At 50.8% G+C, this 27,978-nt stretch overlaps 1 protein-coding gene across 1 annotated transcript in view; it reads right to left on the bottom strand.

Moving 5' to 3' along the window:
• DDX3X (DEAD-box helicase 3 X-linked) overlaps positions 1 to 27,978 on the bottom strand; it is a 545,023-nt gene that overhangs the window by 231,723 nt on the left and 285,322 nt on the right. The window contains exons 8-9 of the mRNA XM_085622939.1: positions 23,358 to 23,493; positions 23,121 to 23,206 (exon numbers count right to left, since the gene is read on the bottom strand). Coding sequence (XP_085479065.1) covers positions 23,121 to 23,206; positions 23,358 to 23,493 — 222 coding nt within the window. The remainder of the gene's footprint in view (positions 1 to 23,120; positions 23,207 to 23,357; positions 23,494 to 27,978) is intronic.

Here is a 27,978-nt window from a genome sequence, read left to right as displayed (position 1 = left end):
TCGTTTACACCACAGGGCAAAAGTATCGGTGTGCTATTTCTAAAGTGCTCTCTGGGGGACGAGTGATTGCTTTCGTTTATGATGGGGGGTAGGGGACGGAGTCTTTTGTCCTGGAATGTTAATGGACTGGGGGACAGGATAAAACTAGGTGTGGTCCTGCAGTTCCTGAAACGAATTTCACCCGATATAGTCTTTCTGCAGGAGACACCTCATTGGCAACTCCTTTTGTGCTATGAATCGACGGGGCTACCGCCTTGTGGCCCATTCGGGCTTCACGTCTGGTTCAAGGGGTGTGGGCATCATAGCCAAGAACTCGCTCCCGTTGGAAATTGATGAGGTGCTCCATGATGACAGGGGACGTTACACGGTTCTGGTGGGTAGATTGGAGGGCAGAGTGGTCGTTTTGTGTCTATGTCCCGCCAGGGTTGCAGACTACCACCTTTGCGGATCTGGGACGCCTCCTCCTTGGCCTTCCGGAGGAGATTCTAGTGGTTGGGGGGATTTTAACGCTGTGGTTTCCGGAACGGAGGATCGTCACCCCCCTAGGGATCTCCCCCGTGCCCAAGCGTGGTTGTCTGGCCTCTTGGATACCTTGGGGCTGGTGGATTGTTGGTGTTTGAAATATCCCACGCAGCTACAGTACACCTTTCATTCTGGGGCCCATGGTAGTCTCTCCAGGCTAGATTTTGTCCTGGTGCCGGCGGCGCATGCGGGGAGGATAGGGGAGGTGCGCCATTTGGCGCGGGGTATTTCAGACCACTCCCCGCTCTTGTTGCACTTTGATATTCTCCCGAGGGGAGAGGGTAGGGTGGTCCCTGGTACCTGCGTGACCCCACCATTCGCGCAGAGTTGGTTAAATCCCTTAAGCGATACTTTGACGATAATGTGGGGTCTGTGTCATCGGCGGTCTCTGTGGGAGGCGTTCAAGACGGTACTCCGGGGGGAGGCCCTGTCCCTTATTTCCCATTCCCGGAGGCGCGAGCGGGAGGAGGTGACCCGTGTTGAAACTGAGATAACCGAGTTGGAAGGTGATCTAGAATGTGGGGTGACGGATGACAAATTACATGTTCTCCGACTCAAGCAAGCGGCCTATAAGGCCCTCGTCATGGAGGCGGCCAGGGGCCTCAGTAGAGAGCAACAGGGGAGACTGTATGATGAGGGTGATAAGGCTGGTAAATTGATTGCGTGGCTGGACAAAAAGGAGAGAGCGAGTCGAGTTGTCCCAACGATTGAGAAACAGGATGGTGTGTGTGCGTCACTGAACCGGAAGAAATTGTTGACTGCTTTGCAGAATATTTCCGTGGGGTGTATTCCCCGGTGTCCTCCCGCTCGGAAGAGGATTCCCATGCCCTGCTCAGAGATATCGCGCTACCTTCCCTTTCGGAGGACAGAGTGTCGTTGGACGCCGCCCCAACATCTGAGGAAATTGCCCTCGCCATACGTTCGGTCGCTTCCGGCAAGGCCATGGGTCCTAATGGTCTTCCCATCGAGTTGTACAAGCTGCGACCGGATACGCTGGCGCCGCATCTCCGTGCTATGTTCCTCGCGGCCCACTCGGCGGGTTCCCTCCCGCTAGACCAGCGTCTGGCTACTATTGTGGTTATTCATAAGGAGGGGAGGCAGCGGGACCGGGTCACATCCTATCGGCCTATTTCGCTGTTGAATGCGGAGCCCAAAATTCTCGCCAAGGTGTTGGCTACTCAGCTGGTTGGCGTGGTGTGCGACTTGATTCACCAGGATCAGTCCGGCTTTATCCCTCATCGCAACACTGCGCTTAACCTGCGGCGCTTGCATGGGGTGCTCGCACGTGTCCCGTTCATACGGGAGCCGGCCATTTTGGCGTCCTTGGACGCCACTATGGCGTTTGACACACTTTAGTGGCCATATATTTGGGCGACTCGCGAAGTTTGGGTTTGGCCCAGGATTCATCGGTTGGGTAAAATTGTTGTACTCTGGACCGCTGGCACAGGTGGTTGTGAACGGTAGAGTGTCCGCTCCGTTCGAGCTGGGCAGGGGCACCGCTCCTTTTCGCGCTTGCCTTGGAGCCCCTGGCGGAGTGGCTGCGGTGGCATCCTTCTATCCGTGGTCTCCGTTGGACCCCTGAGTATGAGGACCGCGTATCTCTATACGCTGATGATATTCTTCTGTACCTGGCTTCCCCACGTAAATCACTGATAGTACTGGTTGATGTATTGCGCTCATTTGGCCTCAACTCCGGCCTGGTCATCAACTGGGCTAAATTGTGTGTGTATGTTCTCTCTGGGGAGGATCCTATCCTTCCGCGGGGTTGTCCTATCCAGATCGCCCCGCGGGGATTTAGGTATCTGGGTGTCTTCATTACCCTGGACGCGGAGGCCCGATATAGTCAGAATTTGCTTCCCCCCCTTCAGCGCCTGAAGGAGGACGTCGCGCGTTGGAGGCGCTTGCCGCTCTCGCCGCTCGGCCGGGCGGCATTGTTTAAGAGGATGTTGCTGCCACGTTTCCTGTACGCTTTACAGAACACAATGGACGTCGTCCCGGCGCGCTACTTTTCGCGAGGTGGAGAGTCTGCAGCGCAGACTGTTTTGGGAGGGTAGACCGCGTATCGCCCTGGCGAAGCTGACGCTCCCGTGGTACGACGGGGGGGGGGGGGGGGGGGGTCGCCTTCCCGGATATCAAGCGATATTATTGGGCCTCCCAGCTGGCTGCGATCAATCACGGCCTGTACGGGCCCGCTCTAAACCCTGCCTTTGAAATGAATTGAATATGCTACTTACCAGTATGCATCTGTTCTTGGCATGTAGGGCTGCTGACATTCATATCTGTGCATAGATCGCCGCCTAGTGTTGGGTCCGGATGTTTGCACGTTGTTGTCCTGGAAGAGTCTTCGAAGTATCCTTGGATAGGTGACTCCTCCCATGGACTACAGTGCGCATGGGCATCCTCTCCATCCTCAGATTGTTTTTCGCCATTGTGGCAGTGATGGAGTAGATACAGAAAGTGATGACCATGCTTGTAATAATTCTGAGAGCTGCAGCTGCGACAGGCGCCGGGGAGGAGGGAGGGCGATATGAATGTCAGCAGCCCTACATGCCAAGAACAGATGCATACTGGTAAGTAGCATATTCAGTTCGAGGCATGTGGGCTGCTGAATTCATATCTGTGCATAGAATACATAGCAGTGCCCTCTATTGGCGGCGGCTACCCGTGCCAGCTGCAGCGGTCTGAAAAAGTGTTTTGAGAACAGCCTGTCCTACAGCTGCCTGCTGTTTTGACTGCACATCTACGCAATAGTGTTTTGTAAATGTGTGTGTAGTGGACCATGTGGCTGCTCTGCATATATCATGCAGGGGAATATTTCCTAGGAAGGCCATGGAAGCCCCCAACTTGCGTGTTGAGTGGGCTCGTGGTGGAATAGTTAATGTGCGTTTTGCCTTTTGATAACAGATTTGAATACACTTAACTATCCATCTGGCTATCCCTGCTTTGGAGATGGCGTTACCTTTGTGGTGTGGGGCAAAGGCAACGAATAGTTGTTTTGTCTTCCTGAAGGGTTTAGTCCTGTCGATGTAGTACATGAGGGCCCTCCGTACATCTAGTGTATGTAATGCCCGCTCTGCAACAGTTTGTGGGTTTTGGAAGAAAACGGGCAGTTCAATAGTCTGGTTCATGTGGAACTGCGATATTACTTTGGGCATGAATTTGGGGTTGGTACGTAGTACGACCCTGTTGGCGTGAACCTGAATAAATGGCTCTTGAACGGTTAGTGCCTGGAGTTCACTAACTCTTCTTAGGGAAGTGATCGCTACCAGGAAGGCTACTTTCCAGGTAAGGAATTGAATCTCGCATGAGTGTAGAGGTTCAAAGGGTGGACCCATCAGGCGTGTGAGGACCAAGTTGAGGTTCCACATTGGAGCCGGTGGGTGACTAGGTGGAATGACTCGTTTGAGTCCTTCCAAGAATGCTTTGATGGCAGGCACTCTGAATAGAGAGAGGTGCTGCCTGGTTTGCAGATAGGCTGATATTGCGGTCAAATGGACACGTATAGAGGTGTACGCCAGATTGCATCGGTATAGGTGTAAGAGGTAACATATGATGTCGTGGATGGATGCGTCCAGCGGGTTAATGTCATTATTACCGCAATAAATGACGAACCTTTTCCATTTGGCTGCATAGCAAGCTCTTGTAGTAGGTCTCCTGGCCTCCTTGATGATGTCCATGCAGTCAGGTGGCAGATTGAGATAGCCAAACTCTAGGACTTCAGGAGCCAGATCGCCAGGTTCAGCTGTTGCGGATCTGGGTGCTGAACCTCTCCATGGTTCTGCGTCAAATGCGCGGGTTTGATCCGCAGCCTTTGATGCGGTACCACGGAAAGTTCGAGGAAGGTGGTGTACCACGGCTGGCGTGCCCACGTGGGAGCAACTAGGACGAGTGTCAGGGAGTGTTGTCGGAGTTTGCGAGCCACCAGCGGTATCAACGGTGCTGGGGGAAAAGCGTACGCAAATCTGCCGGACCAGTTCATCCATATCGCATTGCCCTGCGACTGCGGATGTGGGAATCTGGCGGCGAAGCTTTGGCATTTTGCGTTTTCGCTTGTCGCGAATAGGTCTATCTCTGGGTGACCCCACTGCTGGAAGTACGGTTGGAGTACTGATGGGTGTAACTCCCACTCGTGCATCTGGTGGCTGTGTCTGCTGAGCAGATCCGCCATCTGGTTGTCCTTGCCGGGGAGGTGTTCTGCCATGAGGAACATGTTCCTCTGAATGGCCCACTTCCACATGCTCTGAGCCAGATGAGACAACTGTGGAGAGTGTGTCCCTCCCTGTTTCTGTATGTAGTACATTGCGGTCATGTTGTCCGTCCGGATCAACACGACCTTGTTGCACAGATGTACTTTGAAAGCCTTCATGGCCAGGAAGATTGCCATCAGTTCCAGAAGGTTGATGTGCATCTTCTTCTGTTGTGTCGTCCATAGTCCCTGCACTGTGTAGTGTAGTACATGAGCTCCCCATCCCTGGAGAGACGCGTCCGCTGTCAGTACTATTTGTGGAACAGGCTCTTGGAACGGTCGCCCCTTGCAAAGGTTTTGTGGATTCCACCAATGCAGAGAGTTGTATGCCCGACCGCTCACCAACACTAGGTCTTTCAACTGTCCTTGAGCCTGATTCCACTGACGTGCTAGGCACTCCTGAAGTGGGCGCATATGTAATCTCGCGTGCGGGACTATGAAGATGCAGGAGGCCATCATGCCTATCAACTGCATAAACACTCGCGCTGGAAGCGAGTGATTGTGTTTGAACTTGGAGATCAGCAGTTGTATGCTGTTGATCCTCACTAAACTTGGCTGAGCTGAGGCCGCCAGAGTGTCTATAGTCGCGCCCAGGTACTGTTGTACGTGTGCGGGCTGGAGATGGGACTTTGGGTAATTTAGTGAGAATCCCAGACTGTGAAGAAGGTGAATGGTGCGGGACATATGGCTTGCACATTGCTGGGCCGACTTCGCTTGAACGAGCCAGTCGTCTAGGTAGGGGTAGACGTGTATATGCTGCCTCCGTAAGTGTGCTGCCACCGTAGCTAGGCACTTCGTGAAAACCCTGGGCGCTGTTGTCACGCCGAAGGGAAGGACTTTGAACTGATAGTGCTGCCCCTGAACAGTAAACCTGAGGTATTTTTTGTGTGAGGGGTGGATGGGTATGTGGAAGTACGCATCCTTGAGGTCCAGTGATGCTAGGAAGTCTCCCTGCTTGAGAAGCGGAAGGACTTGCTGTAGAGTGAGCATGTGAAAGTGCTCTGAAAGAATGTACTGGTTCAGGGGTCTCAGGTCTAATATAGGCCTGAGCGACCCGTCCTTTTTTGGAATTAAGAAGTAGAGGGAGTAAACCCCCGTGCCCTGCTCGTGGATGGGTACGAGCTCGATAGCGCCTTTTAGAAGCATACTTTCTACCTCTTGCTGTAAGAGCGTTAAGTGCTCTGAGGACATAGGACGGTTTCTTGGTGGTATTGTGGGTGGAGTGGAAGTTAACTCCAGACAGTAACCGTGTTTTATAATATCTTTGACCCACCTGTCCGTGGTGATGGAGTTCCACGTGGACAGGAACCGTTGTAGCCTTCCCCCGACAGGTGTTATGTGGTCGGGAGGAAGGGAGAGGGCGTCACTGCTTGTTCTTGGGGGAGGACCTGGTGTTGCCGTAGCCACGTCCTCTGCCCTTGGTACTGGAGCCACGATAGCCACCTCGGGTGTTCTTATCGTAGGTGGTCTGCGTATTACCCTTGTTATATGTTTGTTGTGACCCCTGTCCTCTACCTGCACCCTTGTTTCCGGGGCGACGAAAGGAGCCGCTCCGAAAGGACTGAGTTTGTAGGGCGCCCATGGACTTTGCAGTGTCCGTGTCCTTTTTTATCTTCTCGAGGGTGGTGTCAACCTCAGGTCCGAACAAAAAGTCGGGGTTGACGGGCTGATTAAGTATATTGTTTTGTACCTCAGGCTTGAATCCTGAGATACGTAGCCAGGCGTGACGTCGTAGGATGACGCTAGTGTTGATGGCCCTGGCAGCCGTGTCTGCAGCGTCTAGTGCACATTTAATGGCAGCATTTGTGAGTAGCTGTCCCTCTCTGATAAGGATTTCTGCACCTTCTTTGTAGGGGTCAGGGAGGTGCTGAAGAAGTTGCTCCAGTGTGTCATAGTGCGCTCTATCGTAGCGAGCGAGGAGCGCTTGAGTGTTAGCTATGCGCCATATGTTTGCAGCTTGTGCGGCAACTCGCTTGCCGGAGGTCTCTAGCACCTTGGACTCTTTGTCCGGGGGAGGAGCGTCACCCGTTGTCTGCGAGTGTGCCCTCTTGCGGGCATTCGCCACAACGATGGAGTCGAGTGGTAATTGGCCTCTGATGTAAGTAGGATCCCCAGGTGCTGATCTGTATTTTTTATCGATCCTGGGGTTTATCACTCGTGCCCTGGTGGGTTCCTTGAAAATGTCAGTGGCTGGCTTGAGGACCCCCTTCAACATTGGCAGAGTCTTTACATGTCTTTCTGAGGATGCAAAGGTGTCCATTAGAAAGTCATCTTCGATGATATCAGAGTGAAGCTGTACATCATGGTTGTTTGCCGCACGTTCAATCAGAGCGTTGAACGCCGCAGTATCCTCTGTGGGTGATGTTTTTGGCCCATATAGTTGTGTGTCCTGTGCATCAAGAGGTGCACTGGGGTCTGCAGGGTCGCCCCAAGTTTGGTCAGGGTCCTGCTGGTCATCAGGGTCCGTGTCCACATGGTAGGGGACTTGTTCATCCAAGTAGTCCCCCAATGCATCCGTGTCGGAGCGTGTGGGGGAGGCCCGGTGTGGATCCTGGTAGGGTGAATAGAAGGGTTCATACAGGAGAGGTTCTGAGTCCACAGGCAGCTTCCTCTTTAGCGGGATCCTGAAAGGCTCCAATGGCGGTTCCGAAGTTATCCTTCGGCCGTGGAGAATCATCCTGCCAGTGTCGGCGTCGATGACGTGTGACGGAGACGGCTCGACAGGTGTAACCGCAGTTTTGGTGACCTGTGTCCTGAGTTGAAACGCCTTCGGGATTGTGGGTGGAGGCAAGCCGAAGGTAATGCTGGTCGGCACCGACGAAACCGCCGGAGCCGAACCGGAACCCGACGGGTCCTGGAGGGCGTCCTTGGATCTGCAGCCTGGCATCGCGCCAGGCCGTACTCGGGGCGCCTTAGAGGTCGTGGCCCCCGCCAGGGTCGTCGAGGCGGCTGCAGATATCTTCTGCGCCCGTGGCGCATCGAGTCGAGGTGCGGAGATCACCGTCGACGTCTTCGACACGTGAGGTTTTGGTGTCGTCGAGGGAGTGCTGCGAGGCGTAGCAGGCGGGACGGCCCTCGGTGTCGGTGGCGTCGACGCCGGTAACCGGGCAGGTTTGTCGGCGCCGATGACCTTCTTCCGTTTGTCGACTCCCATGTCGCCCGTCTCGAGTTCGGCACCGAAGTCTCTCTTGGTGCGGTCGGTGCCGACCCGGTGCGCTGGCGTCGAAGGTGTTGAAGGCCTCGATCCGACTAGCGCCACTTTCAGTTTCGGTTTCGTAGGAACCTGAGCAGCTTTCGGTTTCGGTTTCGTGGAAGGGAAACCAGCTGGCTTAAGCGGTAATGGCTGCCGCTGAACGTCCGAGGCCGGGCCCGAGGGCGGGGCCGAAGGACTGCGTGATAGGTCTCGGGTAAGGCCCGAAGGCGATCCCTCGACCGGAGCCATAGTCTGTGGCGCTGGTGAAATTTCGGTCTGAACAGGTAGGCCTTGTTCATCATCGGAGCTACTCTCTTCGGCTCCTAAGGCCTCCTCGTCGTCTCCTACCTCGGTGTCGTCTTCACCTCTGTGGAAGAGTGACTCGTCGGCCTCGTCCGATCCGGGTTCGTGTTCGTGTTCGGAAACGGGACTGGAGGGTAAGACTTCTACTTCTTCGACGTCGTCAGCCTCGTCGAAGATGTCAGCTGGGGCCGGTGCCGCGTGCTGCGCTTCGAGCCTCGCCGCTCGACGATTCCGCAGAGTCTTCTTTGAACGGAACCGGGCACAGGCCATACATGTCGATTCGTCGTGGTCCGGCGAAAGGCATTTGTTGCACACCGGATGGACGTCGATGTGTGGGTACTTCGCATTGCATACCGGACACCTTTTGAATGGCGTCCTGGATTCCATCGTCGAAGTAGAGTCGATGGACAGGCAAATGCGAACAAAGTCGGTGCTGAAAGTTAGTAAACTAACAAAAAGTATCGAAACCCGATCGATAAACAGTACCGACGCGAACTAAAGGCCTTGTGGCCTCGACAAAAGTTTTTCCTAACTTGAGCTAAGATAGCACATCCGAACCCAATGGCGGAAAAAAACAATCTGAGGATGGAGAGGATGCCCATGCGCACTGTAGTCCATGGGAGGAGTCACCTATCCAAGGATACTTCGAAGACTCTTCCAGGACAACAACGTGCAAACATCCGGACCCAACACTAGGCGGCGATCTATGCACAGATATGAATTCAGCAGCCCACATGCCTCGAACAAGATGTTACTGCCGGGTGGTGATTATAATCGGGCGCTTTACTCTAGCTCGCTCGACGCACGTCTGACGGGCCCCACGCGGGTCATGGTACGAGTGTGGCACGCGGCTAACGTGGCGATGGAGTGGAGAGACCGCTTGACCCGGCGACGCCACTATACGCATCTGAGCGACTGGGCTCCCTGTGGACCTCGAAGGGCTTTGAGAAGTGGGACATGATAGGCATCAGCAGGGTGGGCGATCACTGGACGAGGGGGGGGGGGGATTCAAGACGTTCGATGTGCTGCAGACAGAATTCCAGCTGCAGGACAGGGAGTATTTTCGATATCTGCAGATTCGTCATGCGTTGTGCTCAGTCTTTCCGGACGTCGCCTCCATCCCGGAGTACTCCCCTCTGGAAGATAGAGTGCTGGATGGGCATGTACCGGACGGCACGATTTCATTAATTTATAAAAAACTTATCAATGACCGTTCGGGACTGCTGACTAGCCTTCGTGAGGCATGGGTTGCCGATGGACTGGAGCTGGATGACAAGGACTGGGTGTCTGCGGTGGCCTCCCCGAAAGAGGTGGCCATACCGGCCCGCCTTCGCTTCGTCCAGCTCAAGATACTCCATAGGGTCTATGTTACGGGGCCGAGGCTGATGCGTATGGGCTATGCTGTGGCCGGGTTGTGTAAGCGTGGGTGTGGCTCTTTGGGGACCTTTCTCCATATTTTGTGGGAATGCCCGGATGTGGCGCGATTCTGGCGTGGTGTGCATGAGGTTTTGCGGGTAGTTACGCGTGTGCCACTGCTGCCCGAGGCGAGGAGATGTCTTCTGAATGTGTGGGAGCCAACCGACTACTCTGCGCCGCAGACGTGGTGGGCGACTCTGGGATATATGGTGGCCAAACGTGACATTGCTCAACTGTGGGGTTCCCAGAGGTCGCCGACTGTCTCGGCGTGGAAGGATAACATGGATTGGTGCATGTTTCGGGAAAAGGTGGTGTATGTTGCGAGAAGCAAGCCTGGGACATGGGTGAAAGTATGGGGGCCCCTGGAACGCCTACCGTGAGGGAATCTGTACCCCGCCGTTATTGCCCGATCCGTCACCGGCCCCGTCTCCTTAGCCAGTTTGTCTTCCCGGTTCTGGGCAATGAGTCAACTTAGTCCCCGTCCTGACCTTTTCCCCCCCCTCAATACTCCTATGGACTAGTGGAGTCCCCCTCCTCGGGGAGCACATGCTGTTTCCGATTGAGGGTTGCCTTGTGGATTTGTTTTTTGTTGTTATTTATATTAAAAAGAAACCGTTATGTGGGGTCCGGCTGGTGTGGCTGCCAACGCTTCTTCCAACTCCTGTGAATTTCCCTCTGCCGCAGCAGGCGTGCTATTGTCTGTATCACATGCTCCTTCTGCTTGCTAGCGGCCGGCCTGAAGTTTGTAGGCCCATCTTTGTATATTTTTTGGATTCTGTAATAAACGGTTTAAAAAAAAAAAAAAACAGCCGAGCCACAAAAACTCACCTCTTCTCGGGTGAGCTCACAGTGCCGGATCTTGGTGCCCAGCACTGGCTCCGAAGAATACTCACAACTGTACTTACCAGTAACCCAATTTTCTCCCATAGGAAACCAGTGACTTTTTCTGTGAAAATTCTACTAAGTGTCGATTTCTGCAATCTTTAAATATTCTTCAAAAATCGTATAACATCTGCAAACGTAATTACTTACCTGTTTTTGATAAAGACCCCAGAACTGAGTCCAGGAACCCAGTACTGGATTACAAAAGTAACGAGAAAGTACTACACCTGCAATTTTAATTTCTTGCCATAGAGAATCATTGAATGTTTTCTAGGAAATATTTTTAAAGTGTCAACTTTTGAAATAGATAAATATTACCTAAAAATCACTGCAATTAATTAGACTTGTAACACTTGATTCCAGGTACTGACCCAGGACTGAATCTAAGATCCAGTCCTGGAATTCCAAAAGTAATCCAAAAAGTAATCTGTGTCAAGTAGTATGAAAATTCCATTGAACTCAATGCACTGTTGTGTTTGAAATAGTGTTGCCTATTGCCACCACTTGTGACGGTTTACAAAAATCAATTGCTTATTGCAAAAGTATCTATATTCAACCTCTCATTCTGAGAAAGTATATTTTAAATCCATGTGTTGGTTCTAAAATAAAACAAGCATATATTTTTTATATAAACTATTGGCCTAGAGTTCAGTTATTGTGTGTGAGACCATTTGCTGACTGAGTGTGTACAACAAATGCTTTACACTGTCCTCTGGTACTGCCTTACTCCTAGACCAAGCTACCACTTGAGAGTAAGGTTATACCCAACTTTAACCTCTGTCAACCCCTGGGGGACTGTGGACTCTGTACACCCTGTACCTATTAAGGAACAGTATATACAGAGCCACTTTCAGTGTTCCCTTAGCTTTGTTTTTTTGTTTGGGGGTCTCCTTTCCAACTCTATGCAGTATCCGTACTGTAGGATGGCGAGTATCCATTTGTCTGTTATTTTTCTCCATTCTTGGAGGAAAAATCTGAGTCTGCCGCCCACCGGTGTTGCATGCTCGTAGGCGTTTGGTTTGTGTAACCCTCTTTTGTTGGTTCCTTTGTGCTCTTTCCTTGGAAGGGTGATGTGGGTGAGCACTCTCCTCCGTGCAAAGTCACTTTGAAGCGGGTTGGTCTCCCCCTCTTCTTTGGCCTTGTCTGTTTCCCCTACTGCGAAAGGACTGGCCCCCGAGGCTGGTATGGCCAGTTCTGTTTCTGCTGCCCCTGTTGCCCGTGACCCTCGCCTTGCTAGAATGTTTGAAGTGACGTTCCAGGCTGGTTTCCTCCCCTTCCGTAAGGTCTCCGTGTCAGGGTACCTCTTCTCATCCCTCTGAAGTGCAGGGCCCCCATGGACCTCGCCGTCTCATTCTCTTTGAGTTGGGTGAGTTTCTCATCGACTGGTGCCCCGAACAGCGTTTCTCCGTTGAAAGGGGTGTTCAGGATGTTGTTCTGTACCTCTTGCTTGAATCCTGAAAATCTGAGCCAGGCCAGTCTCCTTTCAGTGATTCCTATTGCCATCAGACTGCTTGATGTCTCTGCCCCGTCCAACGCTGTTTTAAGGCATGAATTTGCTATATTCTTCCCCTCTTCCAGTAGATGCGAAGATCTTTGTTTGTATTGCTCGGGGAGATGCTTGATTAGGTCCTCCATTTCGTCCCAATGTTGGTACTGGCGCCTGTTCAGTAGTGCATTGGAGTTCGCCATGCGCCAGTGCATTGCTGCGTTTCTCTATTTTCCTGCCAGTGAGGTCCATCCATCTGCTCTCCTTGTCAGGAGGTGGCCCAGAGGTTGCCAGAACATTGGCCCTCTCTCTGGCTGTAGATGCGATAATGGAGTCTGCTGTGACAGATCCCTTGATGTATGGAGGGTCCTGAGAGGAATGTTTATATTTTCTCTCTGTTCTGGGTGTGATTGATCTGCATGTTGCAGGGTCCTTGAACGTCTCCTTCCCCTGGTTCATGGCACTCTGAAGCATGGGGAGGAACTGGCTCCTAGTTTGGATGGGGAGCAGTGTCTCAAGTAAAAAATCCGCTTTCGGTTTTTCCTCCTAGTTTCACGCCAAAAGCTGCAGCTGCTCTTTACGACCACGTTGTAAGCCCCAAATATCATCTGGCCTCGAAGGATAAGTCTCCACGGGCTCTTCTGGATTTTCGGCGTCGAGGTCCTGCCATTCCAGGTCTTGCGTCGCCGAGCCGTAGTTCAATTGCTGTTCCTCTTCTTCGGGAGTTTGACTGCTCTTCGGCGTCGAACTAGTCCTGGTCTTCGACCTAGATGACCGTCGGTGGTTTCGTTGGGATTGTAAATTTCTTCATCTTCACGTCGAACATCTACTTCCTTTGAAGGATACTCCATCTCCGCTTCGAGCCCTCTTTTTCTTCTCCATTTCAGAGGCATGTTCGGCATAGAGCGCTGGCCTTTGACGGAGCTTGCATCAACGTGACCTTGTCCTGCGTCGAACGACCAACCTCGTGGGCATTTTGACGAACTTTGTTTTTCGGTGGCCTTCGGCACCTGGGAGTCCTTCTCGAAGGATCCGCTGGGCCTTTCGTCCTTGGATCCACTCGCCGAAATTTGCCGCCTGTGTTCCTTTCGAGGACTTCGACTGTTTTTCGAGAGTCAGTCTCTGGTTTTTGGGGCCCTTTCGGGGTTTTTGTGCTTGACGTCTCTCCTACCTGGTCAGACGTCTTCATCAGGTCCCTCGGCGACGTTGTCTTCAGTCGGTGGAGAGGCCCAGTTCGTACAGAGACAAGGCCTTACCCTTGCCTTCCATGTTGTAGTTGGCTCTCCTCTGCCTCTCTCACCCAGAGTGTCTTCGGTGTGAAGGCGGAGCAGGCGTTGCAGTCTTTGCTCTCGTGGTCGACTGGCAGGCAAAGGTTGCAGACCGGATGTTGGTCCTTCTGCACGTACTTGTGGTGGCAGCTACGGCAGAATTTTAAAGGTGTTTTGTCCATTCCTGCGCTCAGTGTCCCCGAGTGCGCATTCTCCGTTGGACGCCGAAGATCGAGGTTCTCCTCCTTAGTCGTCCCGGCTCGATGTTCTTTCTGTCTGTAGTCTCCTTTAATTTTCCTCCGATGAGACTCGTGCTCTTTCTTCGTTAAAAAACTCTGGAGCTTCTCGGTGACGATCTAGACCCAACGGCGGAAAAAAGAATCTGAAGATGGCGCCCCAAGGTGGGACTTCCGCAGGAAGCATGCCGACGTCACGAGAAGTACACCAAATGGTGGGATGTCGACGCCCACCTGGGCTACAAAAAAAAAGAAAAAAAAAAAAACGACTACTAAGATTCCGGACCCAACCACCAGATCGTAGAATAATGCACAGCATAGTGAATCCAGAAAGATTCACGCTGCAAAAGTACATTCAGCAATTCAGCAAAAAGTGGGGGTATATCATGCAAGAAAGATGGCACTCTCACACAGGAGGTCATTTTGAACTTTTGAGTTTATGAACCTGTTTAGGAATCTGAGGTCTAAAATTGGGCATAATGTTCAGTCTACCTTTGGTATGAGGAAGTAGGTTGAGTATACCCCTTTGTTACTTTGTTTTTGTGGCACAATTTCTATGGCTCTTTTCTTTACTAATTCTCTTGCTTCCTCCCTCAAGTGTGACAGCTCTTTTGTTGTGCGCACTCCGACCTTTGGCCTTCTGTTTTGCGGTTGTCTTTCCAGGTCTATACAGTACCCATATTGTATGAGTTTTAATATCCATTTGTCTGATGTTATTTTCCTCCACTCCTGGAGGAAGCGTCTTAATCTGCCTCCTACCGGTGAGTGGGTGTTGGAGGAGTCTTTGAATTTTTTGCTGGTTTTTGTCCTGTCTTTTTGCACTTCCTGAGGTCTCATCCAGGAGTGCGTGGTTTCTGCTGGTGAGTCACTTTCCTGTGGGAGGCTGACATCCCCTCTGGCAGTTACCCCTTCCTCGGCCGCGCCCCCGAAAGGATTGTCCTTGGGGCTGGTACTAACAGTTTTGCTGCTGCTGTCCTTGCTGCTATCCCTGGTTAACTCCTTGATAACTTTGCTGGGTGTTTGGTGTGTTGCCCCAGGCTGATTTACTCTGCCTGGTAGGTGTTCCTCTTCTCATACCTCAGAACTGCAGCGCCTCCATAGGTCTCGCTGTTGCGTAATCTTTCTTCAGCTGGTTCAACTTTTCAACAACTGGTGCTCCAAACAGCTGTTCCCCGTTGAAGGGTGTTTTGAGGATGTTGTTTTGGCCTCATTCTTAAAACCAGAAATTCTTAACCAGGCATGTCTTTCTGTGATCCCCATCATCATCGGCCTGCTCGAGGTCTCTGCTGCGTCCAGGGCTGACTTTAAACATGTATTAGCCATGATCTTCACCTCTACTACCAGGTGGCTTGCTCTTCTCTGGTATTGTTCTGGAACATGCTTGAGCAGTTCACTTCTTCCCAGTGCTGGTATGCATGTGTTGATGAGCGCATTGGAGCTGGCGGTGCGCCATTGTATGGCTGCACTCCTTTCCATCTTCCTACCCATTATGTCCATCCTCTTGCTTTTTGTCTGGTGGAGGGCCAGAGTTTGTGGGTATATTTGCTCCTTTCCGAGCTGTGGATGTAATGGAGTCGGCTGGTACTGACCCTCTGATGTACATGGGGTCCTAGGAAGAATGTTTATATTTCTTCTCTGCTCGTGGAGTCACAGCTTTACACATGGCAGGCTCTTTGAATGCCTCCTTCCCCTGGTCCAGCACACTTGGGAGCATGGGCAGGAACTGGCTTCTAGTCTATCAAGGCAGCAAGGTCTCCAAGAGGAAGCAAGACTGGGGTTTCTCTTCCTCTAACTGCACCCCATACGTCTCAGCCGCCCTTTTGATGAATTGATTGTAGATCCCTATGTCGTCTGGTGGCGAAGGCCTCGACTGATACGAGTCTACGCCCTCTTACGGTGATTCAGCATCGAGATATTCCCACGGCAAGTCTTGAGCCTCCGAAGAAGTCGACTCTTGGTAAGTCTCCTCTTCTTCCCCTTCGCCTGTCCCTTAGTACAGGTCCTGTTCCTCTCCAGGTTCAGGTGTGTTCGGCGCTTCGAATTCCTTGACGCCCTTTCCTGTTTTGGGTGTGGTCTTGGACGGTATGTTGTAGGATTTTAGCTTTTCGTTGAAGTCTTTCTTGCGTTGCAAGATTAGCCATTTCGGCCTCGAGCCTCTTTTTTTCATGCATTTCTGCAGAGTGATCGGCTTCGAAGGCCTCGACCTTCCTCTTCGCAGTTGTCGACGAAGTCGAAACCTGTCTCGGGCCTTCGCCTTTCGACATCGAGGCCTCTTTTTCGTGGCTGCTCTTCGGCACCTTTCCCTGGTCTTGGGATTTCTCTGTCTGGTGGTCCTTCTCAGAGGAGCCGACGGACTGTTTGTCCCCTGGATGCAGTAGTCGAGAGTGCTTCGACGGCCCTGCTCCTTTGGAGGACTTTTGCTTACCTTTGCGAGTATCCGTGGAGGGTTTAGTGTTCAACGACTTACCTCAGTCGATGTTTTCTTTTCGACCTAGACCACGACGTCTTCTGGTCCTTCTGCTACCTTGTCTTCCTCTCCGCTGGAGAGTCCCAAGTCTCGTAGCGATGGGGTCGTCCCCTGCCTGGAGTAAAGTCACTGTTTTGTGGCAGGGAAGGTGCAAATGTTATTACCTCGACCGTGTCCCTTGTTGTTCCCTCTGTATCCGCCTCTAAAATATCCTCTACTGGGGGCTGTAGGTGTAGTGGCTTTGAATGTAGATTAGGTGTCTGTGCCCATATTTTTGGAGGCTCCTCTGTAGGAGCGTCAAAAAGGAGCCACGCGTTTGTGGAGACTGTAATGCTCCCAGGGACTTAGTCTCTGTGTCCTTTTTCATTGGCAGTGTCTACAGCCGGCCCAAATAGCTGTTCTTGGTTGAATGGCTGAGTATGGTAGTTTGTACCTCTGGCTTAAAGCCTGAAATGCGTAGCCAGGCATCTAGTCTAAGGAGCACTCTGGTGTTAATTGATCTAGAGGCAGTGTCTGTTGCGTCAAGTGCACATTTAATTGACACATTTGAAATGAGCTTGCCCTCTTGGATAAGGTCATTTGCCATAGTGTGCCCTGTCATAGTGCCAGTAGTGCTTGGGTGTTGGCAATACACCAGTGATGAGCTGCTTGTGCTGCTACTCTTGCCAGAAGCTTCTAGCAGTTTGGATTCTTTATACGGGGGTGGTGCATCTCCGGAGGTCTGGGAGTTGGCGAGTTTCCTAGCATTGGAAACGACCAGAGAATCCAAAGGCAACTGTCCTTTGATGCAAGTAGGATCTTCAGGGGCAGGCCTATATTTCTATTCTAGGGTTAAGAACCCTGGTACGGACGGGTCTTTAAATACTTCGGGGCATGCTTAATGACTCCTTTGATCATAGGTAATATTTGCACTGACTTGAGATTGTTCAAAAGTATCTAAAGGGAAATCTTCCTCTGGTGCGTCGGAGTGCATTGTAACACCATGATGAAGTGCAGCTTTAATAATTGGCCAAACCCAGGTGATCATCTCGGAGAGATAGTTTTGAGGGATATGGTGGGTCGGTCTGGTAGGTCTGTTGGGATAGGGAATGCCCAATCATCAAGTGGTGAGGTATCTGGATCTGTGAACGGGTCATTGGGTCACCCCCACCCCCTAGGTCGTCATCATCTGGAGGTGTGTATGTGGTGGAGAAGTTACAGGTAAGGGTGGTGTAGGCAGAGGAGGTGGGTTAGAAGGCAGTGTAGAAGGGGCATAGGTGATGTTGCAGAGTCCTTGTGTACAGGAACTGGAGCGGATTGTGTGTCCAGTTTTCGTTTCTTACATGGCACAGCTGTGACATGTCCAGTTTTTGGGTTGATATTCTTTTTCTGCCTTGGATCGATGGGATCTGGGTGAAAAAGCTCTTGTTCCTCGATAACAGTTTTCGGTGCCGATTGTTTTCGGTTCCGAGCGAGGTTGTGGTTGATCCTTCTAGGTTTTGGCTTTAGGAGGTGTATCAGAGTCCTTAGCCGTTTGTTTCGGTGCAGAGGATGTTAGTTTTGGAGCCGAAGCTGGATCTTTAGGCTTGAGAACCTTCGAAGCCGGCTTCTCTATGGGCCTTGGCGTTTTCAGGGCCGATTTGAAGGTGGAAGGCGTCGGAGACTATTTTGGAACAGAGTGTTCTTTTGGCTCGTATTTTCTTTGGCGCCGAGCCCAGAGGCGGGGCTTCTGAAGGGTGTTTTTGGTCTCGACTGGGGCCAACAGGCGAAGTCTTGACCACTGCCTTTGGAGGAGTTGGGGCAGGGGTAGTAGTACTCACACGTTGCTCAGGAGTGAAGAGGTCGTCTGAGCCTTCTACCTCAGAGATGATGGAGATCCTCGAAATCTTTCTGGGACATCGGGGCCCTCAAAGATGTCCTCTGGTTCTGGAGCTGTGCCATGATGTGTCTTCTAGCCCTTCGATCTCAGATGGTCGTTTTGGATCGAAAAGATGCAGAGGCTGGGCAGCTGGACTCGTCGTGCTCAGGTAATAAGCACAGGTTGCAGACCTTGTGATGGTCACTGTGTGGAAATTTTGCTTCACACTGGTTGCATTTTTTGAAAGGCGTCCTTTCCATGAGCCGTAGGTCTTACGGCGTGGATAGGCCCAGTGGCCCGCGACGATGTCCGGCATCGAGCCGATAAAATCGATGTCGAAGATGGATTGTTTTTCTGTAAATTTTGCACTTCGAGAAGCTTGGAATTGAGATTTCCAACCGGAGCGGAAAAGTTGCATCCAAACCCAATGGCGGAAAAAAACAATCCAACGATGGAGTATATGCCCATGCGCACTATCGTCCAAGGGAGGAGTCACCTATCTTGTGACTACAAAGACTTCTTCCAAGACAACAACGTGCAAGCATCAGAGTCCAACACCAGATGGCGATCTACTATGCTAGTGTGTGCTCTGCAGCTCATATGCCTCGAACACCCTATTCCTCGCTGTACAGCTGGTACCACTTCGATCACTCCCTTCCTTATCTTTGAGACAAGGGCTCTTTGAGATGAGCAGGAGGGGGACCTCTGGGAGGACAGTTGGGAGGGATCTTTAGAAATTCTTAAGTGTGACCGTTGAAAACTATATCTAAAACCCATCTGTCCATTGTTATTGTAGACCATTCAGGATGGCAAAAGGAAATTCCACCAACTTTGACAGTGTTTATGGGAACTGTGGCCGGCAGTTTGTGTGTCACTGTTTCTTGGAGTTATCCATGCCTCTGAAGGTTGTTCTTCCCCTGTAGTGCTTGTAGGAAGCAGGAGGTTGTTTAAGCGTTTGTTGCTGTTGTGATGTGTGCCTTGATTGACCCAGATATGGCTGGTACTGCTTGTACTGGCTGTAACTTCATCAAAAGGAGAACAAACAACGTCCTCATGACCCACGAAAGGGCAGCTTCTTAAATGGTAGAGTGCCAAGAGCCTTTTCAGTATCTGTTCTTTGGATGGTCTGAAGGCCTTCGTCGATATGGTGTCTAAATAGGGATTCGTCATGGTAAGGCATGTCCAATTACCTTCACCTGAACTTCTTGCCTGAAAGAATTAGATTTTAGCCAGCCCGACGCCTCAGGACCGCAGCCCAAGCCAGTTGGCGGTATCCTGTGGAGGAAACATCCATGTGCGCAATCTCAGCAGAGATCCCTTCTCCCGCCTGCAGAATCTTGAGCGCCTCAGCCTTGGATTCTTCTGGTAGACATTTCGCCCTTTACAGAAATGCTGACTGACCAGTTGGCAGTCGTATCTGCCTAGAATGGCAAGCGAATTGGCTGGTGGAAAATGTCATTCCATGGAGTCAAGAAGTCTTCCATTCCTATCCAGAGGGGCTGACAGTCTATGGGGAACAGAGCAAACCTGTCTGTTCCTTGAAATCATACAAGAAACAATCCGCTTGTTCAGTTATGTGAAGCTGAAACCTCCTTGCCTATCTCTCCAAAAGGGTATGGAAACTCTCTATGTCCTTGTAAGAAAGTGGGTTTCTGTTGCAGTACCCCCCCCCCCCTTTTTTTTGCCTAAATAGCTGAGGCACTTTTCCCTGTTGTGCCCTGGGCTCCTGCCAATCAGGTGCCCAGGGCCTGTGTTCCTTCCCTAAAAACTGCCTAACAGTCAAAACCCAAATTGGCAAACCCTGGCCACATGTCAGCCCCTGGTAAATGGTACCCAGGGCCTTGCGACCAGGGAAGGCCTCTAAGGGCTGCAGCACTCATTGTGCCACCCTTAGAGGCCCTGTACCCTAACACACACACACTGCCCTTGCAGGCTCTCTGGATACAAGACAAAACAGAGAATCGACATGGCACACATCCTGTGTGCCATGCCCACAACCTACACTGCCCTGGCATACATCAGCCACCCCTCTAGCTGGGTGCCCTATGCCAGTGGTGTGGACACAGAGGCCGGAGCCCTGTGCCCCTACAGTACCCCGGTCCATTCCTGGGCCCTGTAAGTGCAGTGCTGCCAGCTAAGAGAATATGGGGCTGGGAGCTTGTCAAAAACACGAACTCCACAGCACCATAATGACAGCACTGAAGACTGAGAAGTTTGGTATCAAACTGCTCAGCACATTAAATCCACACTGATGCCAGTGTGTGATTTAATGTACAAAGCACCACAGAGGGCATCTTAGAGAGGCCCCCTGAATCCTAAACCTACAATCCACGTCTGTTCTGAGGCTGCCTAGGCTGCCACACAGCAGACATGTTGCTGGACCCCTGGGTAGGAGAGCCCCTGCAACAATGCACATCCTGGGCGAGGTGCTAAATCTCCTCCCCCAGGATGGGCAGGGGGAAGCTTCAAAGGCATTCCGCCTCTGTGAGCTTCCCCAGGCCACTGCAACCCCCCACTCTGGCGGGAAGCCTGACCGGAAACCCCAAGTAAGGACAGGGGATGTGCCAGCCTGCCAACCCCACCCCTCAGGTGGGGGAGGCGAGGTGAAGCACATCTCTGGGCTCTCGCCATCTTGAAGATGGGAAGCCCTGCCCCATCAGGACTAGGCTCCTGCCCCCCTCCCACAGGAGAGAGGCAGGATAGGGGGTGTACCCACCCCAGGACAGGGAACCATTGGCCCCTGCCCTTCACCTACCTGTAACGCCCCTAAATCTAGTATTTAGGGGCACCCTGAACCTTCCTTCCCTAGATCCCGGATTCGAAACTACAAGAAGAGCAAGAAGAACAAAGACCTGCCCTGCAGCTGCTAAAAAGAGGAAGACACCAACTGCTTTGGCCCCAGCCCTACCGGCCTGTAGACCCTCGAACCTGCTCGGCATCTCGTGGCCAGCAACCTCAGAAACCCCGGAGGACCTGGCTACCTTTGAACTCTGATTCCCTGGGACTCCCATGAGTAGAGGCTCTACTCAGAAACCTATTTCTAACCCCTGGCAGCATCCCGGAACCGCGAACCCAGCACACTCTGCACCAGCCAAGCCTGGCCAGTGCCGGAGTGGACAAAGACCCCGAGGACGACCCCACGGCGACTGAGACCCCGAGTCCGGCACCCAAGAACCCCCCTCGACAATCCTGAAGAAGCCTGCAGCCTCAGAACAGTGTGCCACCCCAACCGCGAACAGAGGGTAAGATTTTCCGACACCAAAAGGCACCCCTGCACCCCACCGCCCTCTGTGCCCAATCCCGGGGTACCTACCTATCCTCCAACTACCCAACTTACCTCTCCAAGTGGTGGTGGCACCTGAAGAGTCCTCGTCCCCGAGCCTGCAGTCTTTTTCCAAACCGGAGATTTCCCATAGAAACCAATTGAGCGCCCGACGGCTCAAAAGCACCCTGCACCCAGCCGCCCGAGTGGTCCTGGCAGTGAAAACTCTACTCTAACCTACTTCCCCACTTGCCCTGAGTAAGTGACCAGGAGCCCAGCTCCCACAGCCGCGTGGCTTGCCAGACAGCAGCCACCAAACAAGGCCCCCCCCTATCCCTCATAGGATAACATTGGGCCTAACTCTCTCTGCACCAGGCCGCCCTAGAGTCGCTGAGGGTGAACCAACTGTCCCAACCTGACCCTGGGGGACCTCCGAGTCTATGCCCAGAATTTCAACTCTGCCAGTCGAGTACTTACCCTTAAACCGCAAACTCTATTTTCCTCATAGGGTAACATTGACTGGCTTTTTCCTGAAAATTCTTTTAAGTGTGAACTTTTCAAAACTGCAAATATTCACCAAAAATCAACCGAGTGACAAAAACTAATTTACTCACCTGCTCTTAGGTGAGCTCCCAGTGCTGGATCTTGGTGCCCAGCACTGACTGAAAAGTACCCACAACTATACTTACCTTTAACTAATTTTTCTTCCATAGGAAACCATTGACTGTTTTTCTGTGAAATTTCTTCTAAGTGTCGATTTCTGCAATCTTGAAATATTCTTTTAAAATCGTACAATTTCTGCAAACGTAATTACTTACCTGTTTTTGATAAAGACCCCAGTACTGAGTCTAGGTACCCGGTCCTGGATTACAAAAGTAACGATAAAGCACTCTACCTGCAATTTGAATTTCTTGCCATAGAGATCCATTGAATGTTTTCTGTGAAATATTTTCTAAGTGTCAACTTTTGAAATCGCTAAATATTATTTAAAAATTACAGTACCAAAGACGACTTTCATCAACTGATTCTGAGAACTGACCCAGGGCTGAATCTAGGATCCAGACATGGAATTACAAAAGTAATCTGTTACAAATATCTTGAAATTATCATTGATCTCAATGTATTGTGTTTAGAAATAGAGTTGCCTACTGCAACTACTTGTAACTGTTTACTAAAAAGTCTATTGCATATACAAAAGTATTTTTATGAAACGTCTGTCGAGAAAGTATATTTTAATTCCAATTGTTGATTCTAAAATAAGACAAGCATATATTTTTTATATATAAACCATTGGCCTAGAGTTCAGTTATTGAATGTGTGGAACGATTTGCTGACTGAGTGTGTACAACAAATGCTTTACACTGTCCTCTGATACTGCCTTACTGCTCGACCAAGCTACCACTTTAGAGAGTAAGGTTATATCTAACTTTAACCTCTGTTAAGCCCTTGGGGTCTGTGGACTCTGTACACCCTGTACCTATTAAGGAACAGTATATACAGAGCCACTTTCTCACAGTCCTCAGGTGGGGAATCTGATTAATTGAACTGAAGAAATCCAGAAGGCCAAGAGAAAGTACTGACCAGAGCTCAGGGAGACTCCCTTCACACGACGTGTGGTAGAAAATCTGAAAGCCTGGAGATTCTGTGGAGAGGGTTCTAGAGGGTGCTGTTGCCTGATTGGCTGTAGTTTGGACCATCCTAATGACTAGGATGAGATATTAAAGTGAATGGTTTTTCTCTATTAACTTTAATGTTAGAGTAATTCTTACTGTTTAATGTACCGGGGACTCACTTCAACGACAGGGAATGATTATAGCACGTGAATCTATGAAAGATACCCCAATACTGGAGAACAAAAGGTTTCTTGTAGTTAGTTCCACAGCATTCGGATCCTTCATAGACTCGCATGCTTGAATTATTTCTGCACCAGGCTGGGAATTATTCAATTCAGGTTCTAGGGTAATTAAACAAGCTGAGCAATAGGATAATTTAACAAGCTTACCTTTAAAGAACGTAGAGATTCTCCAGGCCCTTCTGTATAGATCTGACTTAAAATTGGCAGAAGAAATGCAGCTGTTTTTCCAGAACCTTTGAGGAGCGGCAAAGAAAAAAAAACATTGCTTGTAGGTATTAAAGTATGGCAGGTACTTTAACAATGCTTAATTACATTAGGGCACAAAAAATGATCAATACATAAATATGGGTCAAAATAAGAACAAAGCACATGCTTTAATGTTACCTGTTTGAGCACATGCCATCAAGTCTCTCCTTTGCTTTATAATGGGAATTGCATGTTTTTGCACAGGAGTAGGCCGAGTATAACTAGTCAGTGCAATGTTGCCCATAATAATTTCTCCCATGTCTAAATCATGAAACTGCAAAGGAACACAAACATGTTTATGGGTCCGATTAGATGATTCATTCTAATAAAAAAAATATAAATTACAAACTCGAGTTGAGGGGATCCAAGGTAGTACATGGATGAGACCTGTTGCTGTTGAAGGGCTAGCAGTGGTTGTCGCAGCACCCCCCGCCTCCCCCCCCCCCCCCCAGAAAGGGGTTTAAACTAGTCTGACTATACTAGCAGCACAAGGACAAACTAGCCTCTGATCCTAATAATGACAATGGGGCACACACCCCCACCCCCTTCTTAGAGATGGGTCAGGTAATCTACAGACTCCACACCTCCAGCGACAGGAGAAGACAGGATGGATAAGTTACTTACATGTAATACCAGTTCTCTTTCAGGGGTATCCTCATTAAAGTCATAAGCACTGAATATTCCTGCCCATGCGCGGGGACCCCGGAAATAAAATTACATAAGTTTCTGGATTCACTATGCTTTGCATTATTCTGCCATCTAGTGGTTGGGTCCGGAATTGTATTTCCTCTTTTTTAGGTCTTGGCTGGCGTGGTTGCGCACATGCGCAGCTCGCTCGGCGAGATTTTTTGATTGAGTAACTTCTGTAAAGGGCTTTGAGCCCCGCCCCTCTTTTACATTGGCCGGAGTCACCGTTTATGCTAAACGGTGGCCAGCCATTGGAAAAGCGCTTATGACGTGTACTTGTGGCTTTCAGACGGCCCACTTGGACGGGCTCGCCTGCTTTCCGTTGCGTCACAAAAGGTTTCTTATTTTTATGGGGCCAGGTGTTTCAAACACATGGCCCCATAAAGACAAGAGATCCAGCTGCAGCACGGTACTCTTTCGCTTTCGGGACCGCGCTCTAGGAGTAATGTGGAGGTTGGAGGGCGGAACAGCCCCCCTCCTCCTTTGGCATTTTGAGGGAACAGGGACATGTGTCTTGTTTCACAGCAGACTCCGGCCCCTTTTGACCCTGCGCAGCCATGCCTCTCCCCTGACTGTCGTCCCTTTCACGCGAGTCATGGTGTCTCTTTCCGTCCATCTCTCCTGTCCGTGTTAGCAATCTGTAGAGACTCCCTGTGGTTCCGGAAGACCCGTGCTTTCTAGAGGGTGAGAACTGGACGGGTTCCTGCCAGCGACACGCTCAGCTTCCACAGGGCGTGGTTTAAATTTGCCCTGTGAGATCTGGTCCCCCCCCCCCCCCCCCCCCCCCCCCCGCAAGTGATTGACGGGACCGGACCAGGCATTTGTCAGTGCAGGCAAGCGGCCCCTCACGTCACTGCTCCTCATACAAAGCAGGGGCTAAGACGGTGGTCTCCCATAGCCCAATACTAAACCAGCACGCTAAAGATACACCAGGATGACATGGGAGAGCCTGGCCCACCCCTGGCTACCCTTAGCGTCCGCAGTGATGCGGGGAGGGGGATTAGCACCCGCTCACCCCTTCATTGTATATGGTCATGGCAGAGGCATTCCTGGGACGCCATGGCTGACGTGGGGGGCGGGATGGGCATCCAGCTCAGCAGCTTTTTTAAAAACCTTCCTCCTGCACCGCCGCTCACTTTAATGCACCAGTGTGCGGTACACCCCTGGGCAGAGCTCAGAGTCCCCTCGCTCCCTTTCAGCGCTTCATCCCTTCTTGTGATCTTGGCGCTGGTGCTTCCCGGTCCCTTTCACTGCAGTTTTTCCCTTTTCATTCCCCCGCCAGTCTTTCCCTTCATTTCCCCTCCCCGTCTTTCCCTTCATTTCCCCTCCCCGTCTTTCCCTTCATTTCCCCTCCCCGTCTTTCCCTTCATTTCCCCTCCCCGTCTTTCCCTTTTCATTCCCCCCCGTCTTTCCCTTTTCAGTCTTTCCCTTTTCATTCTCCCCCCAGTCTTTTCATTCCCCCCCCAGTCTTTTCATTACCCCCCCCAGTCTTTTCATTACCCCCCCCAGTCTTTTCATTCCCCCCCCCCCCAGTCTTTTCATTCCCCCCCCAGTCTTTCCCTTTTCATTCCCCCCCCAGTCTTTCCCTTTTCATTACCCCCCAGTCTTTCCCTTTTCATTCCCCCCCCCCATCTTTCCCTTTTCATTTCCCCCCCCCATCTTTCCCTTTTCATTTCCCCCCCATTCTTTCCCTTTTCATTCCCCTTACAGCAATCTTACTCCAACTCTCCCATCATTCTCCTGCCTTGCGGCTTTCCAAAACTGGCCTTTTTTTTAGTCCAGTTTCACATTTTTGCAGTCTCGCTTCAGACAACTTTAGCAGGCTGTCTCGGACAGCATTGTGGAAGAGGTGTGGCGAAGCAGCCAGGGTGCCGGACTCCTAACCACAGGGTTTTTCGGTTCGATCTGCAGCTCCAGGTTAGCCCAGCACTGTGCGACTCTGGGCAATAGCTTGCCTAATCTTCCCGACAGCCCCCAGCACCGGGACACCTCTGTTGGAGCTAGCTGTGCGCTTTACAAATGCTGGCATTTACATTTCATAAAGAGATATATATTGTCTGTGGGCCAGTCCCTTGCTTGTGATTGCTCTAGACTGTCTCGGTTCCTGTTCTTTATTGGATGGTTGTCCTCCCTAGTCTTCTGTTTGTCCTGGCTCAGAGTATTTCCTCATTACACTCTTTAGATTGGCTCAATTTTATCCTTCCACTGCTGATGTCAAAACTATTTTTAAGGGTTAATTTCTCATTGATCACTCAATGGGAGTGCGTGTCCTGCTCCTGCCTCCCTGCTCCTTTGCAATTACAGCAGATTTGTACACTTGTCTTGCACCCCTAATCTCTCCCACCCCATCTGTCTCCTACCTCCCTCCGAGTACAGTGCTATCTGTGCTCTCACTATCCCCTCTGTTCACCGCGGTGTGAGGAAGACCTAGAGCACCCTGCGTGTCTCTCCGTGGATGAGGATGGATGCTCGTGAATCCTCTGGTATACCAAGCGGGGGACTGATGCCATGGACTTTGACCTGCAACGGCTTCTATTACAACAAGCATTGACAATGCAATAGGTCTCGCCTATAAGTCAAAGCCATTTGCTTTGCTATACAATACCATTAGCAAAGGAAATGGCTTTAACTTAATCAAAGGCGAGACCCATTGCATTTTCAGTGCTTGTTTTTGTAGTTGGTGGGCGTCCACATACCACCATTTGGTGTCCCTCTGTGACAGATGTAACCTTTAGTGGCCATCTTCCGATCTTTTTTTCCGCCGATGGGTCTGGATCGATATGGGAGGAGCTCCAGAAGATGAGAGAAGAAGCGACGACAAACAAAAAAAAAAAAAAAAAAAAGAGAAGAACTTCCACATACTGGTTTTTGAGTCTGGGAACCGGGACACAGCGAAGAGGAAGAGAAAACTTTGACGTCATCCACATAATGTGCATACAGGGGGCTCTCTGTCCACGGTAATGGACAAGACACCATTTAAGTTCTGCAGCAATTGCCACCATAAGTAAACAGAGAAGGATCAGCATCCGGTCTGCAACCTTTGCCTGCCGCTGGACCACTGAAGCGAAGATTGCAATGCATGCTCAGCGTTCACCCCAAAAACTTTGAGGGTAAGAGAGACCGGAGCAAATTACAGCATGCAGGGTCAAGGACCACCAACGTCGCTTCGAGACCTCAGTCTCTCCAGCGAAGAGGACGTCGCTCAAGTGTATGGAGAAGAGGAATCGTAAGTTCCAGTTGTCTAGGTCGATAAGAAAACGAAGGAGGTAAGAGCAGCATTGACCCCAAAAAGTCAGGCGACACGCCCACCAACTTCAAAAAAAGAAATACCACAATTCAGGACCCAACCACTAGATGGTGGAATAATGCACAGCATAGTGAATCCAGAAGATTCATGCTGCAAAACGAATAGTTTACCTGTCGGTGTAGTTTTGCAGCTTGAAGATCTTTCTGGATTCACTATGCTGTGCATTATTCCGCGGTCTGGTGGTTGGGTCCGGAATCGTAGTCTCTTGTCTTTTTTTTTTGTAGCCCAGGTGGGCGTCGACCTCCCACCATTTGGTGTACTTCTCGTGACGTCGGCATGCTTCCTGCGGAAGTCCCACCTTGGGGCGCCAACTTCGGGTTCTTTTTTCCATTTTTTTTTTTAACCCTAGGCGTCCTTTAGTATTTTCCTTTTTCAATGTGTCCACTTACAGTATTCTTTTGTTCTTTTACTCTGTCCTTTCACCTTCCTCTCCTGCTCATCTTTCTGGCGGAGGTGGGTGGGTTCGCTAGTGAATCCAGAAAGATCTTCAAGCTGCAAAACTACACCGACACGTAAGAAACTATTTGTTTTGCAGCGTGAAACTTTCTAGATTCACTATGCTGTGCATAGACTTTGTAGCGGTTTGTCATCTGTGGCAGCTGGGCAGAAGATGAGCGTTGGTCATTGAATACATGTTGAAGCACCCTTTGCCCTACTTGTGCTTCCTTGTTCATTTGTATATCCACGCAGTAGTGCTTAGTGAACGAATGCACTGAAGCCCATGTTGCCGCCAGGCATATGTCTTGAATGGGTGTGTTTGCCAGA

Source organism: Triturus cristatus, chromosome 8, assembly GCF_964204655.1.
Source record: "Triturus cristatus chromosome 8, aTriCri1.1, whole genome shotgun sequence".
NCBI lineage: Eukaryota > Metazoa > Chordata > Amphibia > Caudata > Salamandridae > Triturus > Triturus cristatus.
The sequence above is the reverse complement of the archived record's forward strand: the minus strand, read 5'-3'. Positions and strand labels throughout refer to the sequence as shown.